At 49.9% G+C, this 18,529-nt stretch overlaps 1 protein-coding gene across 3 annotated transcripts; it reads right to left on the bottom strand.

Moving 5' to 3' along the window:
* Positions 1–1,249: 1,249 nt before the first annotated feature.
* Positions 1,250–12,930, bottom strand: Lrrn4 (leucine rich repeat neuronal 4). Of its 3 annotated transcripts, none has more exons than XM_060371522.1 (5): positions 12,823–12,930; positions 10,820–11,465; positions 9,745–9,949; positions 4,257–4,394; positions 1,250–3,120 (listed from the first exon to the last, which is right to left on the bottom strand). In XM_060371522.1, exons 2-5 carry the CDS (start codon positions 11,454–11,456, stop codon positions 1,920–1,922), a joined length of 2,181 nt encoding a protein of 726 aa, XP_060227505.1. In that variant the 5' UTR covers positions 11,457–11,465; positions 12,823–12,930; the 3' UTR covers positions 1,250–1,919. The 3 variants fall into 3 exon arrangements, with proteins under 3 accessions (XP_060227505.1, XP_021507047.1, XP_060227506.1); XM_021651372.2 differs by lacking the exon at positions 12,823–12,930 and adding an exon at positions 12,338–12,547; XM_060371523.1 differs by lacking the exons at positions 4,257–4,394; positions 12,823–12,930 and adding an exon at positions 12,338–12,548.
* Between the last annotated feature and the right edge of the window lie 5,599 nt (positions 12,931–18,529).

Here is an 18,529-nt window from a genome sequence, read left to right as displayed (position 1 = left end):
ATGTCACTGGGGACAGGCTCTGAGGTTTCAAAGCCACATGCTGTTGCCAGTTCTTGCTCTGCTTTTGCTTGTAGTTCAGGATTTGACCTCTCAGCTCTTACCTCCAATTACCATGCCTCCCTGCTGTCAGCTTCTTACCGTGACAGATTCTTACCCCTCTGGAACCACAAGCTAAATAAACCTTTCCTATGTGAGCTGCCTTGGTCCTGGTGTTTTGTCACAGCAATAGGAAAGTAACTGACGCAGCCCCTGGGCTTGGCCCATACTAACTAACTAAACCCTACCACCGAATCACAGGAGCAAGAGAAAAGGATGGGGCAAGGCCGGCCATTGCCTCTCCCTCTCCCAGACAGCTTTCTAACTGGGAGCTGCTGAGGCTGGAGACAGGACTGCGGAGCATGCAGAACCCTGAGCCCACAGGAATGTAAAAAAGATTGCAAAGTGCTGATGGGGGAAATTAGATGTTTACTCTGCTTTATTATGTTTGCTTATTGTGGTTGTTGATCCGTACTATATCGTTAGAATGGTTTTTGATATTCAGGATTTTTTTTTATATTGAATGGTTACAAAATACATTCTGTCATTAAATGTTCTAAAATTGTATTTAAATGAGAATATTAGAGTATACATTTGTGCATGTAGATTGGCAAATTTATTTCAGTGTCTCCACACAATAGATTCATCCTTGAGAGTATGAAGGCCCCTAACGATGCTGGGGTTATTTAGTTGTGTGTCTTAGGACTTAGTACTAATTCACATTTTTGGCTTTTGTAGCTTTTAAAGCAGGATCTAGGGGAGGTCTTTCAAATGCTTAGTCCAGTTCTCTTGAGCATACATTTGATGAAACTAAGTTTAGAATGTTGGAAACATGCTTGAATACTTAGCCACTTAGAAGTGTGGAATATGAATCATGTGTAGGTCACCTTGGCTATGCTTGCTGTTTGCAGCATGCTGTTTGGGTTGCAGCCTGTTCTGGAGATGACAGATGTATTCAAACAACTTTTTCTTTCAGTAGAAATAAGCACTGTTGTGAGTTCGATTTTGCCTCCTCTCCAGAAGCTTATAATCCCCGTATTTGGAGGGACAGGCAGAAAGATCCCAAGTTTGAGGCCAGCTGGGCTACACAGTAAGGCCTGTCTAAGCAGTGAATTTCACACTACTTGTGTCTGTTAAGTCTTGGGTGACATGCAGGAAGCCCTAGAAGCAAAGAGCCTTCTCCTGTGTCTCCCAAATATTACCAGAAGGCCAGTTTAACTGTAAAGCATGTTTTGACACACTTTGAAATACAAGTAATACATCCAGAAAACCTCAGGAAACCAATAGCTCTCCCGCTGGCCAACAGAACTCACTGTGCCAAAATCAGGGTCCGTCAAAGAAACTTAGGGATAGCATTTCCTAAGGAAGTTGTGTTCCTTGTTAGAGTTTCTTTCTTTGTCTTAGTCCATCTCCTTCCATGCAGTAGCGCCTCTGCAGCTTGGCACACGGGGTCTGCAGATGCCTGCAGGGGTGGTATTCACAGGAGACATCCTGGGTACTGAGGGAGACACTGCCGAAAAACTCCAAGGAGACTACACAGCATGACAGGTGCCAGTCTGTTGCCCATGAGGTTAGTGAGAACAGTTTTGGGAGGAAGGGTCGCACTCATTAGAAGGAAGCAGTGTAGAGTTCTGTGTGTGCCTGAGGCATGCTGGCTTCAGGGACTTTGGAGCTCAGGTTGTCTTTAGGCACTCGATCATTTCTGCATGCAGATGTGGTTTGACTAGAAGAAAGAAGCTGCGATAATTGAGGGTTTGGAGGCTCATCAGGTGGTCAAAGTCTGGTTGGTTTAATTTGGTGCAAGAGATAAACCCCAAGGCCTTACATGTGTCTGATTTGGATGTTAGGGATAAACCCAAAGCCTTGTACATTCTAGGAAGCCACTACCACTGAGCTACTTCCTCAGCCCTGGCTGGGTTTTTGAAGGCCACCAGGTTTGTGTCGTAGAACTGCCTGTTTGGCTTCCAGCACCGCCTCCAGAGACACACAGATAGCACCATGGTGCTAACCAGTAACACGCCACTGGCAGTACACAGTCCCCAGAAGACCACCACGGAGCTGGGCTTGGTTGTGAAGGCGGCACACGACCTCTTCCAGCCTGAGGTCTGCGGCTGGCTCAGGCCAGCCCCGTTGGCTGCCAGCACACACACATGGTATGCGGTGCCCGGTGACAGCTTGTAGAGGGGATGCTGTCGGGCGGTAGCATAGATGCCTACCACTGACTGGTTGCTAGACCCTCCTTCTGCCAGGTAGTGGATCTGATACCAGAGCACCACTGAGTTGGGGGCACACCAGTGGATGAGCACCGATGTGTCAGTCATTTCCGACACCCCCTGCAGCCTGGGAGGGTCTGGGATGGTATCCTCCCTACTGAGACCAGGGCAGCGGCATCTGAAGCGCCTCTGCAGCTCGGCACACGGGGTCTGCAGATGCCTGCAGGGGTGGTAATCACAGGAGACATCCTGGTCAGGTGCTGCCTCCTGGTCCCGGGCCTCATCCTCCTCGCTGTCGTCCAATAGCAAGACTGGGATCTCGTCTCGTGGAGTTTCCGAGGGGAGAGCCTTGGGGCTGGCTTGTGTCCTCTGGTTGGTCTGAGATACGCCTCTGGGGTTCAGTGAAGTAGCCAAGGGTCCAAGATACTTGCTGACCAGTGGGGTAGATGCAGATGAGATACTGGGCTCAAGCGTATGTGTGGGGGTTTGTTCTGCCCCTGTGCTGACAGCATCAGGCAGAGCCCTGGGGGGACTGTGGACTGCCACAGGGTCAGTAGTGGACTGGGCAGTTTCCTCTGAAGTATCTCTATGCAGCCACGATCCTTGTGTGAGTGAAGCCATGGTGAGGGAGGGGACCTTGGCGATGTTTTGTTGGCTTCCTCCAGACTGAGTAGACAGGGCTATGCTCTGTCCAGCGGAAGGCCCCTGTGTCCATGCTGCGGAGACTGAGTGATGAAAGCGCAGTGGGTTTGAAGCCAGGGGGCTGGTGCTTTGATCTGACCTGCACACACTGGACAGCTGGGAGAGGGAGAGAGGGCCTGAGAAGGGGCCTTGGGATCCTGAGGCAGGCTCACAAAAGGTATCTGCTGCCCTGGAAGGGAGACCAACCATTAGAAGATAACCTGGGGTTCGGGGTTTTCAATCCTCGATGGGGTGGGGTTTCCTCTGCCAACACACCTCCACCAGGCACCGCCTAGTAACATCGCTCTGTTGGCCCAGGAGACCTCTGAAAGAAACTCCTGCCGTCTGTCCTCCTGTGCAGGGAAGGAGACAGGACGCCGGGGCTCTGCGCAGAAGGCCATAGCCAGCAGTGTCCGAGCGAGGTGTTATCCCCTACCGTGTAACAGTCACATCCGCAACACGAGGTAGAGTGAAGTCAGGCATTCTGGCTTTTAGCCTGTGCTCTCAACGTCTTTTTTAACATAGTGAGACCTTGGCTGACAAGGGTTTTGGGGCTATCCCTTGCAAACAAAGTGGGGAGTGGACGTGAAGAGCCCCACCCCACACTGGACTTTTGAAGATGGGTGACTCCCCCAAAGGAGCAATTAGCTGGTGGAGGTGGTCATGACTGGTGCTATCCCTGGATCCTTAGCACACATCTTCTGATGCCAGCTTGGGTGCAGTTCCCCTGGTGTGTCTTAGCTAAAACCCCTCTAAGCAAAAGAGACCATCAAAATTTGTTTCCTGCTAGACGAAAGCTCTGTAAGCATGCTGACCTTGGGCTAAATGGCCAAGAGTGGGAAGCTAGGCTGTCTCTTGGGTAGACAGTGAGCCGAGTGGTTAAGAGCACAGATGTAGATGAAGGTGGATACTGCCTCCTTCACCCAACAGCTACATGAATTTATCAAGCACCTCGCTTGTTTTGGCTCCATTCCCTTGTCTATAAAATGGGGAAATGGTACAACTGGTCTTCCTTTGCCCACAGGGCATACAAACTATGGTTCCCCAGGCTCTTTTGCAATTAGGTGTGGCCTATCCACAAATTGTTGGCCAATGAATGAGTGGACATGGTAAGCACCACCTGGCAGCCTGATCCATTTTTTCCATTTTTTCTTTGCCCTTTCTGACTGTATGGACTAGAAGCAGAGCCTCCATCTCCCACCCCTGTGTGACTACACTGAGCGAGTGACCACATGACCAGAGGGGCAAGACACAAACTGGGGCAGCTTCAGCCCAGGAAGGTTGGTCCTCACCTCACAGACATCTGCTTGGTAAAGTTTGTGTTACCTGTGTAAGATAGTTTTGTTTGTGTCCGCAAGAAGCCAAGCCAGCTCACAGCTGCAAGTGAGAGGGTTGCCAAAGAGGCTGACAGACAAGACCTGGGAGGAATTCACAGTCCAAGGACCAAAGGAACTCAAGTTGCAGCTGAAATGACACGTACATGTGCACACAAGTCAGTTAAGTCATGCTTTTAGGTTTAGTTTCAACAATTAAGTTCACAATGTTCCCACGAGGGCTGGAGAGGTGGCCCAGTCGGTAAGAGCACTGGCTGCTTTTCTGGAGGACCTGGGTTCAGCTCTCAGCACCCACGTGACGGCTCACAACCATCTGTAACTCCAGCTTCAGAGAAGCTCACATCTTCTGGCGTCCATGCTGCACAGACATACTTGCAGGCAAAGCAAGCATGCATATAAAATAAAAACAAATAATTAAATCTTTAAACAGTATCTATTTATGTATTTTATGTATACAAGTGCTCTATTTGCATGTCTGCCTTCGTGACAGAAGAGGGCATCAGACCCTATTATAGATGGTTGTGAGCCATCATGAGCTTGCTGGGAATTGAACTCAGGACCTCTGGAAGAGCAGCCAGTGCTCTTAATCACTGAGCCATCTCTCCAGCCCCCAAATAATTAAATCTTAAAGAGAAAAAAAAAATGTTCCTAAGAGGCACTGTAGTATTACAGAAAGACAATTTTGTTAGTGGTAGAACATTGAGTAGAACCCAGAATGAGCTTAAACCTCCAGTTTTGCTAACCAACCTCTAAGTCAGTGAGAAAGCAGTTGAGGACCAGAGGTGGGCCGTAGCTGATGGTACAACGTCAATACTTATACAATAAAGAAAACACCCCCATGGCAAGTGCTTTTATCAACAGTCGGTGATAAAGGATGTGTGAATAAATGCAAATATCTACACAGAAAGTAGAGAATAGATGCTATTGTTATATATCAGTGCTGGGAATTGAACCCAGGGCCGCACACCTACTAGGGTTTTACCGGAGTTATATATACTGAGGGGGGTTGGTCTGGTGCTATGTATTCTAATGTTAATTATTTTGCTCCCGGGTCTGCTTGCTGTCTTTTGTGAGCGGACACTCACATACCCAAAATGATGTTTGTAACTCTTGCCTCTCAAACTATTCCTGATTAGATGATAAATTGCTGATACTGAGCTGAACAGGTAGAGGGAGGTGGAATGAGGGGCACAATTTTCATGGGTCGAGAAAGGGACCTCAAGAGAGAGGTGCAAGATAGGAGGAGAATGGATGGATTCCAGAAACTGGGTACTTTGAATGGGAGGAAGATAAACTGATAATGGGGTAATAGACTAGTTATTATGCTCAGCTCTGTGCTTAGCTTTGAATGAATCATAGTTGCAATGTGTGGTTATTTGGGAAAATTATTAAGGAGTAAATGAGGATTTACTAAATATATAACCGAATGTTGATTATTATTATTCATTCAACAACATACCCTTAATCCAAAACTCTTAGTGAAAACACTGCTGAACAAGGCATGACATCAAGAGTAAAGTGAGTCTAGGACAAAGCTTCTGTTGAACTCCAGGGAAGAGGAGAGAGCCTGGAGTGGGTTAGCCACGGCCATGTATGGTGGACTATTTGTAAAAATGGCCACAGGTCCTCTTTTCTCTGTAGGCACGTACCTTTTTGGTGTGATTGCATCTCTCCCCATCAAAAACTAGTATGTAGTTCTCCACCCCTTGAACCTTGGTGACATACTTACGCCAGTAGGATATTAGCAACTGTGATGTAGACAGAAGTGAGAAGCAGTTGAATACCAGAGTTGGGCCATCCCTGACGGCACAATGCCAACAGTTATACAATGCCTCAGTCAGGGTGCCGGTTAGCTCTTGTTCACCCATCTCCCCTCACGGCCTCTTGTGAAGCAGGCACAGTATCTGTAGACGACATCAAGTCTTTCCCCTGCACTGTAGGAAGACGCAGCTGAACAAGCCTTGAATGTAAGCTCACTTGCAGGAGCCTGTGAGGACGGCCTGAGTCCATAGGAAGCCACGCTGGCCCCTGGCTCTGCAGTTCGTGCCCTGCAGCCCTGCCTGGTGTCAGAGGCCCAGCCCGTGTTTCAGCTCTGCTGAGACTTCCTTCTGAGACTGTCAGTCCTCACGGGTGGCACTGAAGTTCAACATCACTGCTGACTGCAGCATCCTGCCAGAATGATGCCCTCAAGTCGGCACCATCCCCAGTTGCCTGAGAAAGGAGCTGCCATCTGGAACTCTACAATACACAGCTCTCGGTGTATTTTATTTTAATTATTCTATCTATCTATAAATCTATCTATTTATCTATCTATAAATCTATCTATCTATAAATCTATCTATCTATCTTAGAGACAGGCTCTTACTATGCAGCCCTGGCTGACCTGAGGTTGCTTTGCAGAGCAGGCTGACCTTGAACTCACAAAGATCTATTTGCCTCTGCTGGGATTAAAAGCATGCAACATTATACCCAGCTTTAGGTGCATTTTTAAAAAGGCAAGGAAGGAATTGACAGTTAAAGTCACCTGCAAGAAGTTCATCCAGGAAATAGTTTCTAGGTTTTAGTAGCTCTTGTTAAATAGAGGAAGTCCCTCAGACTTAGAGGCTTACACATGCCTTTTTTTATTTTTTTCATTCACATGATTTTTGCAGTGAGTTGGTAGTTCCTGTGGTCTAGGCAGCCTTACCAGAACCAGATGATGTAGGGCTACATGACTGTACTGGCTGGTTTTGTGTGTCAACTTGACACAAGGGAGAGTCATCAGAGAGAAGGAGCTGTGGTTGAGGAAATGCATCCATGAGATCCAGCTATAAGGCATTTTCTCAATTAGTGATCAATGAGGGAGGGCCCAGTCCATGGTGGGTGGTGCCAACCCTAGGCTGATGGTCCTGGGTTCTATAAGGAAGCAGATGAGCAAGCCATAGTGAGCAAGCTAGTAAGCAGGACTCGTCCATGGCCTCCGCATCAGCTCTTGCCTCCAGGCTTCTGCCCTGTCTGAGTTCCTGTCCTGACTGCCTTTGATGATGGACAGCAATGTGGAAGTATAAGCTGAACAAACCCTTTTCTCTCCAGCTTGCTTTTGGTAATGATGTTTCCTTCCAGCAACGGAAGCCCCAGCTAGGACAAATCATCTATCTACAGAGAGCCTCTATAGATGCGGAACTCTTTCTGTGAACCTCTCACCACCTGGGAGCTCAGCCTAGACCATGACATGGTAGTCCAGGCTCTGAGAGTGAGAGAAACAAGCCCCAGCTCTCAAAGCTTTCTCTGTTCTGTCTACACTTCACGAACACAGCACTGGCTTAGGTTAGTCACCGGGCTTCACGTGCCAAGCTTTTGGTGGGGTAAGACGAGCCACCACGGTGTGGTGGCCGTGTCTACGGAAACGGCGGAGAACCACTCTAGGCGTATTTATAGCTTCTCACGCCCAGCAATGGCTCTTTCCTGTTTCTTCCCTGGAGTCTAACAGAATGTTAGACTGGGCTCCTCACACTTTCTGAGCTTCCTTGACTCTCTTAGATTTTTAACTCCCCACCCTTCACATTCAGTTGCAGTTCATCGTGACGACATGAGCTGCAAAGAGCCATGGCTCACTCCCATCCTTCCTGGAAAAGCCTCTCTTCCCCAGCCTGATGGACCATTGCCACCACCTGTTTTATAACACAGTGCAGGATGTGCTTCTGCTGTGGGGTTCTCGGTGGCTTGTGGTAGCTGGCAGGAAACTTCTTCCTATGCTAAACTGTGTGGTCGTCTTGAAAGCCAGAACCATATCGTCACCATTACAGTTACGACCACCATCTTCAGCAGCAGCAGCTTCACCAACCACCACTATTATCGTAGTCATTACCATCATCATGGCTACCACCATCATTACTGTTCGAGCACCATCATCACTTCCACTAGTTCATGTTATCATGTGTGTTTGGGGGGAGGGAGGGAGTCATGCTGACGTGTATGTGGGAATGCATGTGCCTGTGGAGGTCAGAGGTTGACATCAGGATGTTTTCCTCAGTCACCTTCACCTACGTTTGGAGACAGAGTCTCTGCAGTGAACCTGAAGCTTGCTGTTCAGCTGAGGCGGGCAGGCCAGCAAGATCTACCTGTCTCTGCATCCCTGTGCTGGTGTTACGGATGTGCACCACCATGCCTGCAGTGCTGGAGACTGGGACTCGGGTCCTCCTGCTTGCACAGGCAGCACTTTTCTCTCGGAGCCACCTCTCTAGCCCCACCTTTACCAATTCTAAAGACAGCTATTATACTCCAGAAACTGGCTCAGGGCTCCCATTTGCCTTTCTTATGTGAAAAGGCCCAGAGGGAGAAACATTGTTCTATTTCTGTTTCACTTCATGTCAGTTTCCATGTGTTTTTCTTTTCCTTTGTGTTTTTTTTTTTAATTTTTATCAGCTCAAAGGAGTCAGAGCCACAAAATGTTTCCCCTCCACACCATGTGTGCTCAGTAGTTGTTTACTGAATAAATGAATGACAACTGTTCACGCTTAAGGAAAAAGGGTTCCATCTTTGGCTCCTGCATTGGGCAAAAGAGAACTAAGAAGACCCACTCCTGGGCTTCCCTAAGATTGCTAGCTGCGACACCGCACTTATCCATCATCTGCTAAGCCTTTTAGTGCCTTTGAGACGTCATCACACTGGCTCCTGGAGCAGGCATTCATCCTCTGAAAAGCACTAGGCTCACGTATGTCAGGGAACACAGACCTCACAGCAGAACAAAGGTTCAATGCACCTGCTTTTAAGCTTTTACAAATGGCCAGTGACACAGAACAAACTGTTAAATAACTGGATATTTGAAATTGACTGTTTTAGGCTTAGGTTCAACAGAAACCATAAGGGCTGAGAGCACTGAGTAAGGGTCCTGGCTGAGGTGCCCAGATGCCAAAAAGAATTGTTCTACAGTCTGTTCAAGATAAGAGGAGACTGAGAGATGGGATTTACTTGTCCATTACCCAGCTGTAAACTCAATTAAAGAGAGGAGATGAGACTGGACAGTGCTTCAGAAGCTCCTCTAATTCCCATTCCTACCAAAGCATGAGGGAGAAAAGAGGATGCTTCTATGTCAAATGACAAGTCCCAGATGTTGGCCCCACTGACAGGGGGTGGCCTGGGCTCGTGTTCAGCGTCCTGCTACTCTGAGAAGTCAAGCCAATGGCTGCTACTAGAATATGAGGCCCAACTCCAGATCCTGTTGCATGGCAAACCTTCCTGCCCTCTCTCCTTCCCTCCCTAGTCCTGCCCTGGGGAGGACTGAGATGGCATCATCTGGGGAAAGGAGGGCGTTCCAGTGGAAAGAAGGCCTGGCATCCTCATCTCCTCATTGCCAGTTACAGGCTGGGGAGATTAGAAGCCCATAGTAGATCTGGAAGAGCAGTGGCAGAAACAGTAAGGGCTGGTGAGCCTTAGAAAATTCAGGATACTCTAATGGGCAGAACCAGCTCTGTGACCAGGCTGGGCTTAGAATCACTTACTGCTGGAACAGAAGGAGCTGTAGACAGGGTGTGTCTTGAAAGATCTCCGTGTGGACAGAGCTAAGCACAGGGGATTCTTGACAATCCAGCTGCCGCAGGTTGGGAGTCATCCTGAAAATGTCTCCCTCCAGTGTCTTCAGCCTGGGCATCTTTCTCAGGTAGAGGGACTTGAGCTTTGGAAGGTTTCTGATCCACCCAGACTCAACTGAAATGAAAGGGAATTAACCTGTATTAGATAACTGTGTATCTATAATGGATAATTGCTATAGTGCAAGGCACAAAACCCCAGGGGACCAGAAGAGCGATGAAGAAAAGAATGATAGGATGAAGTCACCTCCTCAGCTATGCCTGATCCTTTCTTACAACCCAAGCAGGTTACGACCATCGAGACCCACGGATGATCCAAGGCCAGACAGCTGTAAGCCTCTACCTGGGACATTCTCTTCAAACCTGCTGTCACAGACTCGGGTTAAACACCGGATAGCTCTGATGCCTCCTGAGGGTGGAGAGCCTTCCGCCTTCGGGAAAGTAAGAAGGAAGGAAAGGGCACACAGTTGGAGGAAGCCCCAAGAACTCAATTTTGTCATCTAGCCCCCTGCCGCCTTTCCTCACACCACTGCGGCGAACGACTGATTATAGACACAAGAAGTGCTTTTCGAAGAACAACAAAGCACCTCCCTCCTACATCCTCTTGGAGCGACCCAACATCCATTGAAACAATCGGAGGGTGTGTGTCAATGAATTCCTCCTCAGCATGTTGGGGAGAAGTTTGTTCGTTCATCAGTCCCAATGCCAACTTCACCTCGCCATGCCACGGCGTTCATCCGGCCACAGCTCCGTGACTGGGCTGTTAAGCTCTGCCTGTGGCATGGATCTGGAGACTTCGGTCACGTCAAGCCATCCTTCTGTGCGTTAGTTCCCTCGTATATAATCTGAAGGTGGCCAGCAGTTCTGTGGTTGTGTGGTATCTCAGGCAGCCAGCTGGGTTCTGGGGCCGCCTCTGAACGCCCTGCGCTGCAGCCCTCCCGTCCTTCCTCTCCCCCTTCTCCCGCCCGGGCTCGAGCGTGGCCCTCACCTCGATCGAGGCGTGTGCCGCTCAGGTCCAAGACCTCCAGCGCCGCCAGGGGCCCGCCGCCCTCTCCGGAGAACGCCTGCTGAGCGACGGTGCGCAGCTCGCTGCAGGAGAGGTTGAGAAGCTGCAGCGCGGGGAAGCACGCGAAGGCCCGCGGCTGCAGCGCCCGCAGTGGGTTCCCGGCCAGCGCCAGCGAGCGCAGGCTGGGCGCCGAGGCTCCCGCGCAGGGCGGCAGTTCCGCCAGCAGGTTGTGGCTGAGGTCGAGGTCCTGCAGCGCGGTGGGCGCGCCGCGGTCCCAGCGCAGGGCGGAGATGCGGTTGTGGTGCAGCGTGAGCACGCGCAGCTCCGGCAGGCGGCCGAGCTCCGCGGCGCCGAGGGCGCGCAGGAGGTTGTGGCTGCCGTCGAGGCTGCGCAGCGCGCGGGGCAGGCAGCCGGGCAGGCTCTCCAGGCTGCGGTTGGCCAGGCTCAGGGCCGTGGCTCCCGCAGCGGGGAGCCCCTCGCAGGGCGAGTCGGTGGCTCGGCCGCCGGGGCTGTCCCACGGTCCCTGCTGAGTGAGTCGGAAGAGCGGCGTCTTCTCCCAGGGAATTCCCTCCAGCCTCTGGCTGTGCACCATCAGGAGTAGCAGCAGCGCCCGCCACATGCCGGATCCCTAGGGAAAGACCGCCGACGGCCCATGATTTCAGAGGAAGCCCCGAAAGACAGGAGAGAGAGAGAGAGAGACCCTCACCTCGGATTTGTCTGCAAGCAGGTGGAGACTAGCTTTTTTCTCATCTCTGGTCCGGGACGCACCGCACTTGCTCGACCCTGCTTTGTCAGCGGGAGGCCTCTCTCATCTTTCTGTGCCTGACCCGACTCTTCCAGTCCCGCCCCTCCCCCATGCTTTCTTGTCTCTCTTCTATGAGTTTTCGAAAGATGGTTGCTTGTTCTCTTTTCCTCTGTAACACCCCCCCCCCCCAGGTCAAGCTGTTGCGTCCTATTTGTGAGCGCCCTTAGACTGAACCTTTGCTGAGATTAAAAATATGGAACTCAAGGAAGATTCACTCATCCCTAGAAACACTCACTGAGCTAATTTTTCTCATTACAAGTACCCAGCCCACTTCCTAGTTTGTATAACATAAGTTCTGGGGTCCCTCTCTGGGGAGGAAGCTTGGGGTTGTGTTTAGAAGAAGGAAGCAGCCCAAGACACCTGTAAGACTTGGAAAACCCTCGAATCAAGCATTTCCTGGTCCCGTATAGGTTCTAACAGAAGCCAGTACTGGCTGTCAGCCCTCTGCAGGAGAGATGGCCCAGCCCTAGCTGCGCTTCTGCAACAGATGGGAGAGTAACCCCGTGGCTGGCTTCAAAGCAGGCTCTGGGCATGAAGTCACCGCAGATTCCCGCCCTGGCTCCCTGCGGAACGCCAGCCTCCGAACCATCAGGGCGCCTAGGGAAAGGCCACCCTCTTGGTGGTGAGAAAGCTGCTGGGAATCCAGGCCAGGCGCGAAAGCATCCCGTGGTGGTAATGGTAGTGCGCATACTTACCTGGAAGCTGTGTGGAATGTGGCACCGCTTTAAGGCCCTCAGTCTTTTGAATAGCGCAGGAAAAAGTGGCTTCCCGGGTCAGCTCTGAATGCCGGAGGGAAGAAGCCCAGTTCCCTGCTGCCCCTCCTTCAGCTCCATCCAGGAGGAGCCTGAGATTCTCCAGCCCCGAAGCCACTCCTCCTCCACCAAGACTTATGTTGTTTTACCCCACTCTTTCTCTGCTCACTCACTCGGGTCTTCCACAGACCTGGCACTCCGAGCCCCAGCCCCACCCCAGTCCTCCCATCCTTGTCTCAAGCTTGAGAAAAAGAGCCAGCGGCAAGGGCTGGTGCTCTACCCCCTCCCGGGATCACCTCTTCCCCTGGGCGATTCCTATCTCCCGGGATGGCCGGAGGATGGCTAGGAGAGAAAGAAGCCGCCTTTCCTGAGGGAGGGGTGGTTTTCCAGAGAGGCTTTCAGGGATCCGTAGGGAAGTGGCCACAGACCTACAGAGGAGTCTTCAAGCTGGACCTGGCTCAAACAGCATCCAAGAGTCTCCAAGAAGAGCGATTGCTCAGCGACCCAGTTCAGTGACAACCTGGTGTTTGCTTCTGAAAAGTGAGGAGAATAAATGGAGACCAGAAATGCAGAAAGCACATTCCTGCCCCAGGGCTGAGATGGCGCAATTATCCCAATTATCAAAACCTGCAGCCCCCAGGGAACCTACGACACAGCTTCGTCTCCAGCACCTGTTGGGAGCAGACAGCGCTCTTCTCCCACTGAGCTCCTGGACCCTTCCCTGCTTCCCCCAGGCCCACGAGGAAGACCCAGAGCAGGCTGGGCTGTTATCCTCAGTTCTTTGTATAGAGACCCTGGGACCAGAGGCTCCTGTTTTTCTCCCTGTCATTGCTTATTGGGGCAATCTGAGCAGTCCCAGGAACCTTGCAAAGTGGTCTGTTGAAATGACTGATGAGCGCCTGGTAGTTCCCTCTGAGGTCATCTTCATGCAGAGCCTCAGTTAAAGGTGTTTCAGTGCAGGCCAGCTGGGGCCGCGCTGTCAGAAGCATTCCTCCTCTGCCTGAGCCAGGTTAGACCAGGTCTGCTCTGCGCTCTCTGCTGGGGAACATGCCAGGAGTCTGGGTCCTGGCCTTAGTGCTAGAAAGACTGGGATTGAGGAGTAGGAGGGAGTAACAGAAGTAGAGGGAAAGATGGGAAAGGGAGGGGAATGGAGGTTGGCTCCCGTGTCCCAGCCATGAGACCCTTAACCTTTGCTTTGCACAGAGCTGCATAAACTTGCCCCACACTTCTCCCAAAATTAAACACGCTCTGTTCACTCTGGCCAAGCCATTGTCTCTCGAAGCCAGCAGCAGAGTGCTGAGTTCAGTCAGAGACACCAGATAAGAAGAACCAGAGCCCACTGAAATGTAAGTACCCTGTTCAGATGGACCACAGGGAGGAAGGACATTCATATACCTGGAAGACAGGACCTTGAGGAACCATGTTGAGGCACTGCTCTCTGCACTAGGGGGGAAGTGGTAGGAAGAGCCCCTGGGCGGAGATTATCACCTTGCACTCTCCTGGAGCTCAGACCCTCTTCACCAGCTTCCTGTTGCTTGCTGCCTGTGGTGCCCATGCTGGCCAGAGCTGGCCTGGGCTGAGGGGCTGTTTAAGCAGGGTCCTCTGGGTTGCTCTATTGTTTCAGCATGTAGCTTCCTGGTGCTGTCTAATTGGGCCCCTGTTCTGGGAAAACTGATGTCAGTCCCTGTGTAGGTTTGTTTAGGTTCTTTTTTTATGGATGGGTTAGCCTTGGCCTTGCACAGTACTTTCTGCTGTTCATCACTGCCTCCCACTTTACAATTAGGTACTTTCCAGTGCTGGACCACAGGTCCATGTGCATTCTCTCACTGAAGCTTCTCAAGGTACTGACTACTATCCCATGATGAGGAAACTGGTTCTCAAGGTTAACTTGGTTCTGGAGTGGATGATGGGTGAGCCATCTGTGTGTCACTGGTCCTAGGACCAGGAAGTGCGTGCTTTTCAAATACCCACCACACCCTTTCCCCCATGTGGTGCCCCTTGAACTAGTCTCCAGATGGGTGTCTTCTCTTTGCTGTTTCCTCAGAAGCAGACCTTTAACTAAAGACTTGGGTGCATGGAGTTTACTTTGGGGGTGATCTGAGGAAGCTCGGAGAGACTGACACTCATGAGCGCTGCTGTGCACCTAGAGGCTTAGTTGTGTGGGAGGCTTCATCCGTCAGGGCTGAGGAAGTGTGGTATCCACCCCCAGCTTCTGTACCCCGCCATCCCAGGGTCCTCCTCACTGCTGCAGCTCCCAAACATACCTGCTTTTCTCTGGATGGAGCCACTCCACAGAGGCCAGCTGTCTATGGGTGAGTGCTGGGAGCACCTGGGGTGGCTCCTAGCAGGATTGTCCCTTCCTTGCGCACTTCCTGGGTGTTCCTTCCCAGGTGGTGCTGGCTGTGTGCCACAGGCGATGGGTAGAGTCCCTCCATCTCTAAGACTGAACTTCCTGAGAACTAGCCATGTGGCCCATCTCACTAGCTCTAGAGTGCAGGGCAGAGTCGCTTACCTGGGGAAGAAGTTTGACAAATGGGGAACGGCACAATGAAATCATGGTGGGAGGGTTAGGGCGAGGGTGGAGAGTGGGGAGCGGGCTGAGGCAGAAATAGGAAACTGAAGAACCATGAGGCTGGACAGCTAGCTGAGTGGTTAAGAGCACTTACGGTGCTTGCAGGAAGACCAGGGTTTGGCTCCTAGTACCCACACAATGCCTCAGAACTATAACTCCAGTTCCAAGGGATCCAGTACCCTCTTCTGACCTTTATTGGGTTTCTGCATGCATAGGTTGCATATACATTGACATAGGTACACACTCAAACACACACACACAAATTAAATAAGTATTTTAAAATAAATGTAAATCCTAAGGGTTTTGTAATCCTGGGTTCCCAACACACTCTAGGGCTTTGCAGTAGGGGATTTCTCCTGGAAGATCTCATGTTAGAGTGTTAGAAATGCATGGCCCCCGAGGAAACAAACAACCAGTAATTATACTTTTCCGGTTGTGTGTAAAAATCAGGGTCAAAGATCCTTGCTTTTAGAAAGGTCGTGACCATTTGTCTGGCCCTGCCCCCACCCTGTCCATTATGGAGATTGAAAACTGAGTTCCAGAGAGGATCAAAGAGAGGTCACATGGTGGTGAGTTTCTAGTTAGTGAGGAAAAAGGTGACCTCACTCTCGTAAATCCTTCAGGCCATTTCTTCACAGTCCACCCTGTCTCTCTGGTGTAGGAGTGGGAGCCTGAGCTGCATGGATGGTTAAGTAGCTCACTTCCTGAATGCCAAGCATTAGTGAGAACTCTGGGACTTTGGACCTGTGCTGTTCTGTCCCATTCTAGGACTGTTAGAATGTTTACCTTGGATAAATAGGCTGCCCTAGAGATCTTCCACGGGAATTTTGTCTGGCAGTGCTCACAGCTCTGGCAGCCTGGAGCGGGTTGACAGGGGCTGGCCAGGTGACTGCCCAGCCAATGGGTCTGGCTGGCCTTCCAGATGCCAGCTGGCTCTGGTGCAGGCTTCCCCTCCAGTTGCTGGAGTTGGAATGTGCAAGAGTAAAGTTTCATTCTTCTCTGACACTTGAGATAACGGTGAAACGGGAGGGTGATTGTGGGAGGACGCGGTACCTGGCTGTCACGTCTCTGGAAAGGGCCGGCTCTCGTGAAATGGTATGCAGCACAAGGCTCAAGAGTTCACGGTGTCCGTGTGGACTCACTGACAGCCAGCAGTGAGAAGGCGGTCTTAAGGACTGAGATGGTGACAGCTGAGACACGGGCTTTACCTCTCAGTGTCTGTAAGGCTTCAACATAGGGCTTTGCGGAATGTCTAACGTAGGGACTCGTGGGATGTTTAGAATGTGAAAGTGCACCATGTTAAAAAAAAATCCATCATTGAAAAAATTCAAACTTAATTGAAGAGGCAGGCATAAGTTTTTCACTTTCTTCTGCGTGTAGATGTAGGAAGTGAGGTGAAACAGGCACAGGCTGTGTTCATAAACTGATCCTGGAGTTCCCCACCGCTGGGGCTGCGCTAGAGAGCAAGAACCTGAAAGCAGGGCCTAGGGTGCAGACTGTCATCTTGGAAGCTGCTGTTTACTGAGGACACATGGCTGTACATTCTACCTGTTGCATATGGCAGTTGTCAACTAGATCAGCTGGATTAGCAACTCCGTGTATGCACGCCAGCCAAAGTGTGGGGGTGCTCACATAGAAAACAGAGTCCCAAAGCTGAATAAGTCTTTCATCTGGCCTCCAGCAGAAGACAGAAGCCACCACTCATGTCTTAGTGCGAGCTCACTACCAGACCACAAGGAGCTGAGCTGTGAGCTGTTTTCACTTGTTCACTGCTCCTCCCTGTATGCAATACTCGTGCAGAATACAAGCGCTGTGTGTTGGACATGAAAAGCACCAAAGGCCTGAAGGCTTGGTGCCTTGTCCCTGGCACTGCTGGGGGTACTTGGAAACTTTAAGGGTAGGGATTACTGGTAGAAAGCCATCTTACCAGAAATATACTCTTGGAAGAGATGTTAGAATTCAGCTCTTCCTGTTTCTTTGCTTTCTGGCCAACAGGAAGTGAGCAGATTTATCCCACTATTGCTACAACCATATTGTAGTGCCTTCTATAGACCCCCAAATAATGAGCAGTCTACCATGGACTGAAACCTCAAAAGTGTGTGCAAAAGCACATCTTTCCTCCTTGTAGGATGGTGGTCATCCAGGTTTTGTTACAGTAACAGAGAGCTAACAACACACTTGCTTAACCAATACTTGCTGAATGTGTGTTTATTAATTATTCTGTGCCGTTCTGTTTCTGATTAGTTATGTTTTTTTTTTTTAAATTTGTAATGTTTTGGAGAAGAACACTGTAATTTTTTCAGTGTATTTAGACTTCTGATATATTTAGGAAATCCTTTCAAAATAAAAGTGCTCAAGTTACACAAGCCAAACAATGATTTGTAATCCTAAGAAACTTGTGTGTTATTTGTTATCATTTCCTAAAGCAACTTGCATGTGCAATGTTTGTGTTAAACAGTGTTTTTTGGAATAAGGTGCAGTGACCTGCACAGTTTAGGGCCTGACCTAACTGGGGTGATGGTACATGAAGGAAGGATACACATACAGAAAAACTGGGATGGGCTGGGCTGTGTGCCCTCATGGAGATGAGCCAGTAGCAGGTCAGAAACTCAGCAGGTTTAGCACCAACAAGGAGGAGGGCAGGTTAGCGAGCCCTGGTAGAAGGCGTCCTGAGGAGGTCTGTGTGGGAGAGCAGGCTGTTGTTAACACCAGCTTCAACACTACAGGGTAAACTGAGTCAGGGCGTAGATCGGGCTGCTGGCTGGTAACCCAGCAGACTTTTCCGGAGGGCAGTTCTCCAGGCTGAAACTGATAGTTACCCACCGAGGCTTCCAGTGATTGCGGCAAACTGAATTAAATGCTGGTGGCAGGCCAGTGCTGGTACCTTGCTGGCATGATGGTAAGCGGGGGCTAGGGCTCTTAGCTCTAGAAGCGGCTTTCCCCTGGTAGTGGCAAAGCATCTAAAAAAGAAAGAAAGGGGGAGAGAAAAAGACCACACACAGGCACACACAGGCACACACAGGCATACACACACACACATACACACACTCGCGATGAAGTAAGACACACTCCAGCAGGTCGGTTCCAACAAGCTTCTTCTTGCTTTATTTTTTTCTCCCACAGTTTATATGTCCCAGAAAAATCTTTGAAGCGGTATAAAAGTTACAGTGTGATTAAATTTTATTTTCCTTTTAGTAAATGATCATAAAAATAATGTTTTCCCAACATCCTTACCGAATAACATTTTAGGTATTACTGGTGAATAAAAACATTATTCCTAAGAACCCACATAACATCTGTAGCTAAACAACTAGTCACAAATTAACAAGATATGAGCAAGCAAGGTAATTTTCAGCCAGCTTTAATTTACTGTCAGGCTACATGTTGTGGTTACAAAGAATCAAGTATCTTAAAACATAATCTTATAAAAACCTTAAAAGAATCATAAACCTAAATTTTTATATCAAAATAATCAGCCATCTCTACTTTAAATCTTTAAGGAGTACATTTACTCCTTAATAATTTTTATTAAGCATATTGGGAAGCTGAAGGCAAAAACAAGT

The sequence above is a fragment of the Meriones unguiculatus genome, chromosome 18, assembly GCF_030254825.1.
Source record: "Meriones unguiculatus strain TT.TT164.6M chromosome 18, Bangor_MerUng_6.1, whole genome shotgun sequence".
NCBI lineage: Eukaryota > Metazoa > Chordata > Mammalia > Rodentia > Muridae > Meriones > Meriones unguiculatus.
This window is presented reverse-complemented; position numbering and strand designations above follow the sequence as displayed.